Source organism: Dendropsophus ebraccatus, chromosome 6 (assembly GCF_027789765.1).
Source record: "Dendropsophus ebraccatus isolate aDenEbr1 chromosome 6, aDenEbr1.pat, whole genome shotgun sequence".
NCBI lineage: Eukaryota > Metazoa > Chordata > Amphibia > Anura > Hylidae > Dendropsophus > Dendropsophus ebraccatus.
In genome coordinates, this window is record NC_091459.1 from 47,416,490 (window position 1) to 47,433,161 (window position 16,672).

At 40.3% G+C, this 16,672-nt stretch overlaps 1 protein-coding gene across 1 annotated transcript in view; it reads right to left on the reverse strand.

Annotated features, from left to right (window-relative positions):
• The window catches only part of SLC35F1 (solute carrier family 35 member F1), a 258,323-nt gene that overhangs the window by 80,357 nt on the left and 161,294 nt on the right, over nucleotides 1-16,672 (reverse strand). Inside the window, exon 2 of the mRNA XM_069973677.1 lies at nucleotides 10,445-10,620. Within this exon, the coding sequence (XP_069829778.1) occupies nucleotides 10,445-10,620 (176 nt within the window). The remainder of the gene's footprint in view (nucleotides 1-10,444; nucleotides 10,621-16,672) is intronic.

Sequence of the window (16,672 nt, forward strand, 5' to 3'; positions counted from 1 at the left end):
TTGTCTATTGTTCTGTGTATGACTGTAGCCTCAAGAATAGACCGTCTCCATGGCTGTCCGCAGTCACCATGATCATGTATTGTCTGCGTCTTGCATGCTTTGTCGACATGGATGAATGAAATAAACAAGCACCTATATTAGCATGAAAAAGGTTGTGAATGCTGCTTTATTTCTATTTTTTGGATTGTATATAACATAATGTGATGCAGAGAAACCAGGAAGTGATCAGATCAAGGGGAGAAAAAAACAGTACAGTGAAATGGCACTTTTACATTATGGTTATGATACACTACTGATTTTACCAGCAATGCTTAGTGGGGAAAACCCAATAAAGAAGTTGAGAGTCAATACTAATGGTATAACAGCATTTTTTATCAATTAGATTGCTTTATGTATATGGTAAAGTGGTATTTATTCTTTCTGTAGCACTACTACTCGTACTGTATAGTACATTATGATTAAAGTGTTTGGTAGTGGTGGCACTATAGGGGAGATTTATCAAACATGGTGTAAAGTGAAACTGGCTCAGTTGCCCCTAGCAACCAATCAGATCCCACCTTTCATTCCTCACAAACTCTTTGGAAAATGAAAGATGGAATTTGGTTGCTAGGGGCAACTGAGCCAGGTTCACTTTACCCCATGTTTGATAAATCTATTTAGGATGGGTTATTAGGTAACATTTGTATGGTTACTTTTGTACAGCACTTTTATTATTCATATGCTAGTGCACTGGAGATGGTACTTTACCTCTCAGTGAACATAAGTGGCCATCCGCTGCTTCATCACTGCAGATCGCTGTATGAATATTCATGAAAATGTAGCTGGTGGGGGGATACTGCCCTCAGTGCACCAAGAACTCTAATTAGCATATGAAATAATAATAGAAGTAATATGTCTCAAAACCACTCAGTGGTGGATTATAATAAAAGTAAATGAGTACTCAGAGTCCTCTGCCCTTTAAGAACATTACAGCAGGTTAGCGTCTTCTTACCTGCTGTTAGTTTCCCTTTAAGCACTGTTTACAAAATCACAGCAGTCATTAGAAAAAAAAAATCAGTAATCCAATAGATATGTGATCAGACTTTGGAATATTTTATCATGGAACAGCTGTGACCTTGAGCCCCAGTATTGATGTGCACTTTGCATCAAAGATACTCAGTATTCACAGGTGGAATTCATCCCAGCTGCCTGGAGTAGTATGGGATGTGGTGATGAAAGAGACTTCTACATTTCACAATAAGGTTAATAACAGCCTGTATGTGCATCTGTTAGAGAGCTCCATAGTGGCTAGGTAATGACTCTGGCACCTTGTTATTCAGTTTCATTCAAAACATGTAGTTGAGTCAAGATATCAAATATAAATACTTGTATAACGTTAGCTGCCATCAAAGTTATTGGCCCCAGGTCCTATCCACCTGTCACTTTATAAAGGTCCTATTTTTAGATCATGTTACTATATGTTTTGTACAATTTCAGGTACGTATGTATTTAAATGTCTAACAAAAAGACATTTAATACATTTTATAAATAGATATATGTATTCCATAGTGTATTCTCAAATCGATTTTGAAGCCTTGATCCACAATGACCTAGAATAGGGTAATTCACATTAAGTAGAATATTCAGCATTTTAGGGTTGTTCATGCACTTAAAACTCCATTAGCAGAGAGTGGAACTAGATGCTCTTATGAAGAATAGATTTTTTTGAAAGACAAATATAACAGATGGACCAATGTTCTCTAATGGTTTTCAAGACATAACTAGTGTGTTATATTTACAAGAAGTTTTCTGATAGTTCGGGTGATAACAGGACTTCTTTTTAGGACAACAAATTTTTCAAAATGAGAACCTGTTGGCAAACAGTGGTCACCTCTGAAACCCTCAGGGGGTCATACTTTGCTGTAAAAGTACATTGCTGGTATATATTGTATTAGAATCCAGTGAAAAAAAATATGCTGACACACATCAGGCCTGGCCCATTGAACCTATCGTTTGTGACTTTTTCACAGCTTGTACTTTTTCCTTTATGCCAGTTGCAATTATGCAGAATTCATCATGTTGTGGACTCTTCAGCATTTTGTATACACAGCAGCCTTCCTGACCATGATGTGTGCGGTGAATGGTAACTCACCCCATTAAAGTAAACGGGGTGTTGTAGCACTGAATTGAAAGCAATGCTGTGCAAAGAAAATATCCAAAGCTCCTGCTGTGATCTGCTATTTCTGCAACTTCTTCTTTCTAGGGATCAGTGAGTGTTCAAAAGATTTGACCTCTGCTGTCTAGCAATATGGTACCACTTACATTATTTGAGGCAAAATTTTAAAATAGTTTTTCTGCCAAATATAACTGGGATTCTGAAGAGCCTCCATTAGCTTCTGCTACATTTCAGAAAAAAAATAAAATAATTGTACATCCCAAAAAATTTTGGCAAGGGATTTCAACTGTGTGTTTTCTGACTTCTATAGCCCAAATGTGCTTTGCATGTACCTCTAGCCAGTTATGCCAGTTTTATTATTTCTGGCTTCAACCTTGCTTGTTTCTGACATTGCTCCTTCTGATCTTGTTATTGTGTCTGCTAATTTTTGTGTCTGCTGATCTTGACCCTTGGCCAGGGCTGCCAATCTGCTCTTCATTTTTCTTTTTCTAATTCTTTATTTTATTTAAAGGGAACCTTTCAGCCCTGAAAGCGGGCCACAACCCACCATATCATTAAGCATGGGATAGTTACCCTCTCCTGACCATCCTGCTCCTGATGCAGGTTCTGTCGCGTAGAAAGTGATGTCTCGAACATTATGCAAATGAGCAGAGATGAGTCTGATGTCCATAGGAGACTAGTTGGCTCAGGGAAGGATGGATTCTGGCCCACTGTCAGGGCTGACAGGCTCCCTTTAAAGTTTCATGGACAGTTATAAAATGGCACAAGGAAGGTGCAGCCTCTCACGTATTAAAACATGTAGACAGCATATAAAGTGCAACAGGTCATAGAGTTTGGACATGAGCAAAGGCATAGGCAACATAAAAACTTAGAACAAAATAATCCATCACCCAATCATCCAGGAACCCAAACCTCGTTCTCTACAGTGGAAGTCAAGAGGTTATACCCTCCGCCATGTCCCATGCATGGTTTGTAAATTTAAAGAGGACCTGTCACCCCCCGTGCCGGGGTGACAAGCTCCCGACCCCCTTTAGAGCCCCCTATACTCACGTGATCCTGCTGGGTCCCGCTTCCTGATCCGGTTGGGTCACGGAGATATCAGCGCCCGAAGCCCAGCGCTGACAGGAGAGTCCGATGCCCATAGAGAATGACGGAGCATCGGACTCCCCATTCATTCTCTATGAGCGTCGGACTCTCCTGTCAGCGTGACCGGATCAGGAAGTGGGACCCGGCGGGATCACGTGAGTATAGTGGGCTCTAACGGGGGGTCGGAAGCCTGTCACCCCGGCATGGGGGATGACAGGTCTCCTTTAACAGAAATAATTCAAAAGTGAGAATGTGGGAGCAAAGGGTGTCCAGAAGAAAGTGAGGGGAAAAGTCAGAGGGAAGAGATGTGGAAGAAATAGGAAGAGCGAGAGAGAGAGAGAGGTGGATGAAAAAAAAGGGGAAAGGGGGGTGGCAGAGCAGAGCTGGGCACGACCAGAAAACGAATGAACCGTCTGAAGAATCAAAAAACAGATGAAAACTGATGTTTGTTTGTTTTTTTAGCGTACACAAAAAAGTGGTTGACCATGTTTTTCTTTGTTAAGAGTATCCATTAAAAGCAGATCTGTTAAACGGACGGCAAAAACGCAGTGTGAATCCAGCCTAACCATGTGATCCAGACCAGGCCCAAACTAAAAAAGAAAAAAGTAACAGCATCCAGGCGTTTTAAAGTGCAGAAAGTGCTTTATTACCTCATGGCACATACACAATAGCGACGTTTCGACCTACATGGTCTTTTTCAAGCTAGTGCACAATGGCAAATGACAGAGAATATATATCATTACTAGCCAATCATGTTTTACCCACGAGGGATCCACCCCCTGATACTTTATTAACCCATATCCACCCACAAAGTGAAACAGTGCATACAGAATAAATAGAACAATATAAAAGTCATTACCAGATCTTGTGTACAACCAGCCTCGGACGGAGTCACGCGCCACTGCATCGGCGTCCTGCCGGTGCTAAAGCGCATGCGCGAAAGCGAACCAATTGCGCATGCGCTTTAGCACCGGCAGGACGCCAATGCAGTGGCGCGTGACTCCGTCCGAGGCTGGTTGTACACAAGATCTGGTAATGACTTTTATATTGTTCTATTTATTCTGTATGCACTGTTTCACTTTGTGGGTGGATATGGGTTAATAAAGTATCAGGGGGTGGATCCCTCGTGGGTAAAACATGATTGGCTAGTAATGATATATATTCTCTGTCATTTGCCATTGTGCACTAGCTTGAAAAAGACCATGTAGGTCGAAACGTCGCTATTGTGTATGTGCCATGAGGTAATAAAGCACTTTTTGCTTTCTGCACTTTAAAACGCCTGGATGCTGTTACTTTTTTCTTTTTCTTTTTTATGGACATTGGTTCTGTTGGACTACGGAACATGTAACTTTGCTTTATCCGTTTATTTATATGTTTTTTCTATTATTTTGAGTTCTTTTTATTGAACCGATTGGAGTGCTGTGGGATTTTTGAATTTTTGACCAAGCCCAAACTAAAGTCATTTATTGCAAAATTCTGATATGGGCCCTAATGTTCGGTCGACTGAACAACCTTTTAATTAAGTAAAACAATCCAACTTTGACTTAACCTCATTCACTGATTTCTATGATGGAGTTTCACCCTGTTCAAGCTATATTCAGATGAATTGTCTTTCCTTTGATCAGCAAGCTTAAATTATGTCTACTGTTCTGAGGAAAAGGTCATATGAAAGTGAAAGTATTAAGACTTTTTATTGTATAATGGTCAAAAATGATGTGAGCCAATGTGTAATCTGAGATTGGAGTTTAAAGGGTAGGTTAAACACAGCTAAACCTAGGAAAAGGAATCTTAAGTGAAACTATCTTTTAGAATGTATTTCCGGAGATTTAAATTCATCAATGTACAAAGCATTTGGAAAGCCTTCAGACCCTTTCACTTGATTCACGTTGTTCTCAATGAGGAGAGTTCTAAGGTTCATGTCTTGCTGAGAACTGATCATAAATGGCTGCTTCCTTCCTATGGCAGGGCAGCAACTGCAAGATACCTAGGCAGCAGATTTCGAAGACCCTGAAGAGGTGGCATCGGCTGCCACTGCATATTAAGTAGGTATGTAGTGCCACAAAGGACGATTATCGTGTGAAAAATCGTAATATCATTAGAATTTAAACAATAATCGTTCTGTGTAATTGCAGGCAATGATCAAAAAATTGTTCATATGTCGTTGATCATTGATTTAGATCTGAACCTAAAATTATCGTTAATCGTTCGCTAATCGTTTGCTGTAATTCGGCATTTGTTCGCTCAAGTTCCGCATTTTTTCACTGATCGTTCAGTGTAATTGCAAATTGTTCATCGTTTTACTGGGATCAGAAGGAATAAACGATCATAGTAACGATCGCAATAATGATCACAATAACGATCGTATCTAATGATTATTGTTCTGTGTAATATGGTGAACAATTTCAGGTTAACGATAAACAATCTCATTTGCGATCGTTTATAGTTAGTAGTTAATCATTAAAAATTGCTCCGTGTAATAGGACCCTTAGTCCTGTATTCCACCTGTCAAAAGGTATCTCTGTCAGGTGTCACACTCTGGGATGATGGGTGTCGTTTTGCACCATCACCACTTGGTGTCTCACTCTCTCTTGTTCTCTATGGATAGCTGAAGGTTTAAAGGGTTAACTTGTGTGTTCTTTACTGTTATGTGTTGTCCAATCAGTCTTATCTCCCTAGCCATGTCAGGCTAGTGCCAAGGGGACAATAGGACCACCCTGTCAAGGTGGCTAGCGCCCCAACCGCTAGGAGTCTTAGAGACAGAGCTGTAAGCCCACTATTGTCCTCAAGTCAATGCCCCTTTTAAGAAGGTGCAATTTGCAACAACGTCCGTGATTAATGCAAAAGATATGTTCTATGTGAATAAATGGAATCCCGTCCGGAGTGTATACACCTAGAATACACTCCGGTCGGGACTCCAACCGCCCGCAAGGAAAACTAACATGTCAGTTTTGTGCGGCCGCTATTGATTAAATAGCGGCCGCACAGACATGTCAGCTGACAAAATGGAGAGTGTGGCTCTGACCACACTCTCCATTGTGTGCTATGTTAAAATGGGATACGGGCGCACAATGATGTAAAGAAGAAGATAATCCAGCCATTACTGCAGTACGGATCTTTACTGACACCGGCCATTGTGTGATTTAGCCGGGTTACAGAACGGCCGTGTCATACGTAGTGTGAACCCGGCCTTCAACTGTGTCTGTGTCTTGGGGGCCAACAGAGCAATAAGCAAACAGCTCTCTGCTTTGCTGCTGTGGTGCTGTGCTCTCTGCTCTGGTAATGTGCTGGGGAAAAGCCAGCTGCTGTTTACTTAGCACACTGGTCCATCTGGCATTTGCCTAAACTTCCAGAAAGGCAGTCCAGACCTGACTTTTCTTTTAAGTGGAGGGAAAAGACATCACTTTTTCATATTTTTAAAGAAGTTATCCCAGGATTATAACATATCCACAAAAAATGTTCTATGTATCGGATAGGTTGGGGTCTGATTACTGGTCATGAAAATGGAGCATTTCTCCCAAGTCAATGGAGCATTAGTCGCGTATGTACGCTGCTACTCTATTGATTTGAATATGCTATTTACTATTCACTTGGGGGACAAGATAAAATTGCACAGATACTGTAGCTAGACAGATAGCAAAGAGAAAAGTAATACCACTATACATATGAAAAAACTGCAAGGGCGCAAACCATCTTGCTAGACTCTTTAATTTCCAAGAAAGAGAAAGATGGCAGCACTCCAAAAAATATTTATGTCAATTAAAGCTGGTACCCAATTACTCGTACATGTGATAAGGCAGATAAATAGATAGTAATTGTTTGTAATTACTTTCTTTTTCTGTATTATTACCAAGAGTCTTATAAATCGGTTTAACTAATATGCAGAGAAAATAATAATAATAATTTTATATATATATATATATATATATATATATATATATTTTTATTTTTATTTTTTTTTTAATCTATAAAATCCAGAAGAAGGAAGTTTATGTAAATCAGTGTCAGCAAAGACTTTTGAAGCACATCATGAGACAATTCAGTTGCTTTTGTGCTGTGGATTGGAAGTGAAGCCTATCTGCATCAAACAGGGGGACATTTCCTGGCTGTGAAAAGCTCACGCTGAGTTAATTGAGGAACAGTGTTCTATCAACTAGTATTGCTTAGAACAGATGCCTGGCCTCACATTACCATGGAGCTGACATTTCATTCTCGCATTTATGAGGTTTGATTAGTAAAATTCTCAATTGCTGCATCCCATTATCCCAGCTTAATCTTCAATGTGAGGCTCTAATGTGGAAATGCACTGGACGATGGGCCTGAATGTACACAAGAAAGATGCGTGGGATTGTAAATATCGCACCGCATTATTTATTAATGAAATTGCTCAGGAGAACAAATAGTCAATAGGTCCTATGGATTTTTCCACTACAAGGACAAAACACTGTAAAGTCACCAACAATACCTACATCCCCTCACATAGGACCACCATCTATATAGTGATCAACAAGTCTACACAATAAAGTTGCTGCTATTATGATACATAAATAGGGCTTTATGGCACAATATGGTTAATATTTGATTTATTTCATAACTAGTTTAGTCTCTGTAAATAACAATTGTACCTTTAGATAGCTGCTTTTAATCCAAGATCTGTCCTGGGGTCTGTTTGGCAGGTGATGCAGTTATTGTCCCAAAAAACAACTTTTAAACTTGCAGGCCTGTGTCAAATTGGTGTGGCCTAGAGTGTCTGTGCGTTAGGCTGACACAACCTCTCTGTCCCTCCTCCCCGCCCTCTCCGTCATTAGAAATTCTCCAGGCAGGTTTTCTACTATTCATCACCTGTGTGAGCACGGCACATGGGCTGGATCGTTAAAGCACCTGTGCAGTGTTCAGACAATTGATGAATAGAAGAAATTCTGCCAGGGCCATTCCTAATGGTAAAGAGGGTGGGGAGGAGGGACGAAGAGGCGGTGCAAGTTTAGGGTATAGACACTCGAGGCCACGCCAATTTGACACAGGGCTGCAAGTTTAAAAGTAGTTTTTTAGGGCAACAACATAATCACCTGCTAAACGGACCACAGGACAGATCTTGAATTAAAAGCAGCTATCTGAAGGTACAAGCAGTTTGGGAAGGGCAGATACAGAGACACTTTAAGGCTCCTGTTGTACTAACCCATACTCTGCTTCAAAGTTCAGCAAACCTGCTAAACTGAACATTGAAAAATTTTGCTAATCTCTATTTGTAAGCACTTGTACTGTTTTGTCTGCTATAACTTCTGATTTACTAATATATGGCCGCCTTTAATGTTTTGCGTTTATTTCCACTTAAAAGTGTTTAAGTGTCCTGGATTTCACAAAATTCTTTCTGCAAGCAATGTGACATGTCACTTCAGTTTATAACAAATAGGCATTGAAAAAATATATGGTCTGCAGTACAGTGCGTATTCTCATTTAAATCAATGGGATGTGTTACCATGCCTTTACCAGCAAATATTTCGGTGTAATACGTGTCAAAACACACACATGAAAATGCTGTATGAACATTCTGTTTATACAGACAGAAAGACCGCTGCATTCTGTGTCCCAATGCTATACAGTCAGGACAGTAGTTTCTACGTCGCTGGTTTATAACTAGAGAGCACCTGTCAGTTTATTGTGCTGTCCTCTAGCTGGGCTACAACATTATGGTGACAGATCTGCTCTAACCTTTTATCCTTTTGAATGATACTAAAAGCTTCCCATATGCAGCCTGGTAGCCCAGATCCATGACCAATGTCTCATGATCAGGCAAGAATCCAACTATATAGTTTCATAGCCGGGGAAAACAAATGCTTCTAGACATTAGATGAACCTGTTATCAGACATGTTGGAACCAGTATGTTGGGAAATGAAACTGACGCTTCTTTTTTCATACATAATAGCATAATGGCATTTACCTTACACACACTGCTGCTGGGAGTAGGTAGCATAAGAATTGGTAGCTTTCTCCCTGCCTGTTTGTGCCTATATAAGGCCACCATAAAATATGCCGTCAGGATATAGTAGTGATGACACATGATCAATTTATAGCTTTTAATTGCAAGATTATACAAATTAATCAAGACTAATTAAATCCACTAATGAAAGGAGAACTAAGAACATGAGACGTTCTCTAACACAGGGTGAGTGAGAACACCAATGTATAGAAGGGAAGGTGAAGTGGCACGGAACCCACTCAGATCATAATATTATAACATATCCTAGCGTTATGCTATATTATCATAAAATGGGAATATCCCCAAATCCTACTGAGATGTTTTTGTTAGTGTCAATACATCACCAATTCCTCCCGGGGTTCTTGTATGGATAATCTATATAACACTATGTGTAAGGCCCGACATGTAAGATTGGTGCCCCTATGGAGTGCCTTTACACGGAACAACTAAACAAACGGCCAGGACACAGAAGGGATCCTTGCATAGTTTGTGCGGCCATGGAAACCGACAGCACAGATATGCCTATATCCACGCTATCAGTTTTCAGATCACAGAAGCAGTGCATACTTACCTTCTGTGCTGTTGTGTGATCTGGCATATCGCTCTCCGACTCTCCCGTCCAGCTCTGGCTGCCACTGTATCTCTAGGCTGCTATCAATCATTCTTAAAGAGGAGGCGGCCTGGAGATACAACAACGGGGGACTCGGAGAGAGCATGATGCCAAATGACACAGCAGCACAGAAGGTATGCATGCACGACTTGTGTTCCCCTTTGCTATCGGCTGCACATCTCCTTTTTACACAAGATGTGCAGCCGATTAAGACAAATTTAAGCATTTAAGATGCGACCAGCCAAGGATCTGCATTTTCCCACTTCTCATCCGATTGCGGTCACTTTTATACGGTATAATTATTGGCCTAAGAAGCATTTCTAGCATTGTTCCTGGCTGATAATCTACCTGTGTAAAAGGCCCATAAGCCACACGCATGTAGCTAAAATCATACCCATTTATAAATTTGTAATGGCCACAAGATTCTGCAGGTAACCAGCAGTTTTATCCATGAAACCATATGGCCATTAACAATTTATTGGAAAGCCACATAAACCACTTTTAGATACAGCAGCTGGCTTCTACGTGTGGCTTTACACTAAAAAAAACACAATAGGTTTCTAATGGCAGTTGTTGGACTGAATACCAGAACATTGAAAAGGAACAACTGGAACTTACCTTGTCTTACAGCCAAAGTGGTTGTATAGACCAAGAATAGAAGAATGTAGTTAAGAAAACTCTGAAAGAGTGGTGTGTTGGCATGGAAATCCTCTGATAGGTATTTACTTGTAAGTCTGATGCCACATAGAAGCAGAGACAACACCTGACCCAGGGCTATAGACAACAGCATTTCCCTGTGAGAAAACAAAAGAAATGATTTAGAAATGCTTACTGTCGTGGCAGTGTACGTGTATTGTATACATTCATTTATACTGACAGAACAAAGTAGAGATGAGTAAATTTACAGTACTAGCGAAGTGCAGGGCATGGCGGTCGGCTTATTAGCCTTTGAATTCCATGCTGCTCCACTCTGGGTGCCTGGAAAAGCTCCAGTCCTAGAAACTCTCCCAGTTTTCCAGGACTGGACCCAGCTTTTCCAAGGTACCTGGAGAGGAGCGAGTTCAAAGGAAGCCGGCTGACTAGTCGACTGCTTAGCCCTTTGCTTTATAATCTTGATGATGCTGACCGATTCCCTTTAATAGTTAGTCCTGTAAGAGAATTATTATAAACTACCTTTGCAGACATTATAGTTCTTGGAAACCCAGGAAAGTTCTATATATTCCTCCTCATGTCCTTTTCTTTATTACCATCGTTCCTACTCTTTTCCACGATAATGGTTTTGACAGTACTGGTAATTAATTGTTTGTAATGTTACATTTACAAACTACGCTCTTTTTAAACATGAAAATAAAAAGAATTTATAAGCAAGAAACTTAAAACAATTATGTGTGATTTTACTGGAAGATACACAAACCACCATGTCATCATAAAGGCACAGCATAGCATTACCTCCTTTATTTCCCATACAAAATATATTATAATTAGAGGTGAGTGAATCTACAGTAGGAACAAAGCGAAGCGCCTCGTTCCTATCTGTATTCCGCTCATTGGGCTGTGGGACTTTGAAGTCTGCTCTGCTCTGTGCCGCTCTGTGCCGCTCCTCCCCAGGTGCTAGGAAAAGATGGATCCCATTCTGGGAATATTCTCCCAGTTTCCTGGGACTGGATCCATCTTTTTCCAACACCTGGGGGAGAACGGCACGGAGAAGAGCACACTTTAAAACCCCGCAGACCGATGAGCGGAATACAGATAGGAATGAAGCGCTTCGCTTTGCTCCTACTGTAAATTCTCTCATGCCTAATTATAATGGTAAAAAGCAAACAAAAACTATAAAAGCTACACAAATTACACCTAATATTACTGCCGTATCTGGAATGACCCAACTTATAAAATGTTACTTATTTCTTAAGATAACTGTTACAGCGAATTTACAGTAATAAGGAAGCAAAGTGATTCGTTATCTCTGCAATTTGCTTATCAGCCGACTGCCTTTTAACACACTGGCACTCCATGCTGCTCCTCCCCAGGTGACTAGATCCAGTCCTGGGAAACTTCTCCCATTTTCCCAGGACTGGATCCAGCTTTTTCCAGCACCTGGGGAGCAGTGGCAGTCAGTTCAAGGGTAGCTTCACACGTACCACATCAGCAGCAGATTTCACGCTGCGAGTTTGCAGCGAAATCCGCTGCGGGTCCTGGTAGTGTGAAGCTGAATGGGTCACATACATGCAGCGGAATTTTCACTCTGCTGCCTGTATGTGACCCGGCCCCTTTAACCCCCCGCAGCCCTGGCCCGAAGCATACATTACCTGTTCGGCGCCGCGGCTGTGTGTGAAGCTCACGGCTCCCCTTGCACCCCATCAGCCAATCAGTGCACGGCAGCACTGATTGGCTGATGGGGAGCGAGGGTAGCCGGGAGCTTCACTGCAGCCGCGGCGCCGAGCAGGTAATGTATGCTTCGGGCCAGGGCTTCGGGCCAGAGCTGCTGGTGGGGGGGGGGGGGGGGGGGGGGCGTTAATGGGGGCCGGCTTACATATGCGCAGTGGAATGAAAATTCTGATGCGGATATGTAACCCCCATAGACCTTCACAGTACATGGATCCGCAGTGGATTCGTTGCAAACTCGCAGCGTGAAATCCGCTGCGGATCCAGTATGCGTGAAGGCACCCTAAAGGCAGCAGGCTGATGAGCAGATTGCAGAAAGAACGAATCACTTTGCTTCCTTCTTACTGTAAAATTGCTCATCTTTAGTAACTGCTATTAAATAAGTTTAAAAAAAATGTTTTGATTATTAATAAAGAAAAAGCAGTAATATATAATCAAAAAGTTTTTTTTTTTTTTTCAAAGATGTTTTATTAGTGGCATTTTTAAAGTATGGAACATACATAATGATATTCATCAAAAGAAAAATGACAAAAAAGTCGCGTGCAGGGAGTGGCAGAATGCACAAATTGATACCCTCTCAGAATTTGTTGTGTCAGATCCGTAGAAGGAAGTATGGAAATATTTGTTGAGATGAATTTCTTTGTCATCGTGATCTAAGTTCTCCATAAATATGTGATAAAGAATTATGTACAGATTGTACCGGAAAAAGATTGTCAAAATCTGTATTACATTGTGCCTCTGCAATATTCCGTACTCTATTGGTGAACTATTCTATTAGTGAGTTGTATTGTGTTAAGTGAGAGGAGGGAAGATTACATTTCATTTTGACAGTGTCCCATGACAGGAAGGTACCAGAAGTAGTATCTAATAAGTCCGCTATAGAGGAGATATGTACACTCCGCCACTCTGCATAGTCTAGGTTGTTGGAATTAGGTGGAAAAAGTGGGAAGTCCCACAAAGGAAATCTTTTTGAAAGACAAAAAGGTAGCTCATATAACTTTCTAACTGCCTTCCATGTGGCAATTGTGTCTTTAAAAATCACATTTCTCTTAATAGCAGGGGGAAGTTCTGGCAATTTGGAGTGTAAGAGGGTGGAAAGAGGCCAAGGGTCTGCTAACGCAGATTCAATGGAAATGTTAGAGAAATATGTTGTGTCCATAATCCAATCCTTGGCATGCCAAAAGAGAGCAGAAAGATTGTATAGTCTGTACATTGAGCACCACCTTTAAGTGAAGGAAGACAAAGAGTAGAACAGGCTATACGCAGCCTTTTAGATTGTCAAATTAATTTAGGAAAATAGGATTGGAGCAGGGAGACATCAGAGTGTTTATGCAAAAGCAGAATTGTTTGCATTGGATACAATAATTTTCCAAAACACATCATTTTAATTAAATGGGTACAACCCAATATCGAGAGGGGTAGAGATTCCCATCTCTGTAAATTATGTTTAATTTTTTTGAATAGTGGGTGATAATTCAAAGAGTACAATGAGGAGGGAGTGCGACCAATTTGAATACCAAGATAGGTAAGACTAGATCTGGCGACAGAAACAATCAAAAAGTTTTTTGTACCCCAAAATGGTACCAATTGAAACTGCAACATGTCCTATGAAAAACAACCCTTGTACAGCTCTGGTCATGATAACATAAAATGTATGCATCACGCAATAAAAATATTTTGAGAAAAACTTTTTATGATGCAAAAAACAAAACCTGTATGATTTAGGTATCATCAAACCATGACCAAAAGAATCACGTTATCATGTCATTTATACCATAACACCATAAGCTGTGGAATTGTTTCTTTCCTCTATCCCTAATCTGAAGCTAATATACAATAAGCTATACAATATAATACATCCACCATTAAAATATATCTTGTCAATTTAAACAAAAAAAACCTACAAAATATGTGGGGTTGAAAACAGACAAACAAACAAAAATCTCCATGATGAAGATGCATATTCCTCGATCATATCCCTCTGCCTCGGTTGGGCTGGTGCTCTGGTCTCTCTTCTGCTGATGACACTGCAAACCTGCCACAGCCAGTCAATGAGGCTGCAGTGATCTAGTGCATCATCACAGGAAGAAAACAGTGGAAATAGAGGGAGGTGAGTATGTTTTTTACAGGTAGTTTTTTTATTTTATAGGCCTGGTATACTGCATTGGATTTTTAGTAAATTCAAACACACTTTAAGAGGTTAATCCCCTTACCAGTCCCCACTTTAGAGACCCATACATTCAAAAGATATAAGTATGAAGGTGATAGCAATAACCACAAGGGAATGCACTTCCTATGATACAAGAAATTAGAAACCTGTAGTTTCTTATTCCCGACCCGAGGCATGGTAGGAGGCAAAGTAGACATTTAACAAAATCTATACATTTAATTTACTTACTGTACTTGATGTTTTTATTAATAGCTACTGTAAAATAAAAACCCTGTGAACCTACATTCCCACGCTACCCACTAGGCTAACAGAGTAATAGATGGAATGAAAATATTTGGCAGTGTTTCACCAGCAAATGAGTTTTCTGCCTGTACTTCTAATCTGCAATTTTCTCATTAGGGTTTTGTTTTCTTTGTGACGCTGCAATTTTCTGTTATTGAAACAAACACATTTAGTTACAATTAAAACTTCTGTATCATTAGAGAAAAGTATAACAATATCTGCATCCACTAGCCCAAACCCTTCTTTATGTAATTGAGTTCTTTCAGTTGGATGAACCAAGTGGAAAAAGTGCACCTGAAGCATGTTTGCACTTTTGACATGATCAGCAGGATTTTACTAAATTGGAGTCACACAACAATGTCCGAGTAAGTTTTCAGTTTAATGAATATTTTAGTGTGGTCTCTGGTATGCTGCATAATGTTAAAAATTTGTTGCATAAGGTCTAAACTAAAAATGTAATCTTGCTGCAGCAGTTGTATTTTAAAGGGGAACTCCAGGAATTTGTTTTCTTTCAAATCAACTGGTATCAGAAATTTATATAGATTTGTAATTTACTTCTATTTAAAAATGTCATGTCTTCCAGTACTTATCAGCTGCAGGAAATGGTGTTTTCTTTCCAGTCTGACACAGTGCTCTCTGCTGCCACCTCTGTTTGTGACAGGAACTTTCCAAAGCAGGAGAGGTTTTCTAAGGGGATTTGTTACTGCTCTGGACAGTTCCTGACATGGATGGACAGAGGTGGCAGCAAAGAGCACTGCGCCAAATTGGAAAGAATACACCACTTCCTGCAGGACATACAACAGCTGATAAGTACTGGAAGACTTTTTAAGAAGCAGTGTTATCTTTCTGGGCCAGGAGTGCAGACACCAGTGAAGGACAAAGGAAACATTGCCTTGGGAGCACCAGGACAGGTGAGTACAAGGCCAGACTGGGACTAAAAAGCAGCCCTGTCACATAAACCACCCTTTCAGCTCATGGCTGGCTATCTATCTATTTTGGTATACACTATAGTAAATCTGTTGGTCCCAACCCCTCTTACACCACTTTTACAGAAAGTAATGAATGTGGAAAAAGCACACATTTTTGCTCAAGTGCAGCTTGCAGAATTGCCCACTGAGCATTTGCCCGGTCCACCAGATTGTCAGTCCGGGCCTGCTCTTCATTATATAGTGTATAAGCTTTATTTACCTACAGCCAGATAACATATTGAAGCACATTGAGCAAATCTGCGTTGTTGTGAGATACTTAACAGCTATTCACAGTGTGTGCTTTGAATAAATGCAACTACTGAGAAATCGCACTCAGGCCCTTGAAAACTATGCTGTGCTAGGCTAAAGAGTAAGCAGAAAAATGAACAACAAGTACAAAGATGCAGTATATCAGGTCACATCTATACATAGAAATTCACGGGGGACACAAAGCACTGAAGTTAGCTTCACAATAAATTATAAATGAGAGGTTCCTAGGAACACATACTTTTAGCAAACTGAGGAGAGAGCACTTTTGCAGTAAATATCTGTCAAATTGTGACAGTACTACTGCAGCTTCAAACAATCCTGGATTTTTTTTTTATATCCTGACAGCTTCTGTGTATTTCACAGAGGAAACAATAAGAGATGTTCTCACTGCAGAGATCTGCACTCGGAAGGGAGAATTTATTGCCACATTTCCAGAAAGAGAGAAACTGCTCAGTTCAGTTCTTATTGCTGTCCGCTATCAAGTAGGATTGATGAGCCTCTCATTTACAGTATCCATGTATTCAGCTGTGCGGTCAGATGTCCCCTACAATCAAAATTATTATTACAATGAAAAAGAAACATCTTGGAGAAAAAGCAGTGGCTCAGACATTACATGTAGTATTTGGGTCTACCATATTGCTTATGGCAACTTGTAAATGAAGTTACATGGCTACTGCCACCTCTGGTTCCTATTAGGCATTATTGGCACCACAGCCTTACTAGAACTTTTTTTTAGGATCTTCATACATTTTAGTAAAAAAATTGTCCAAACTC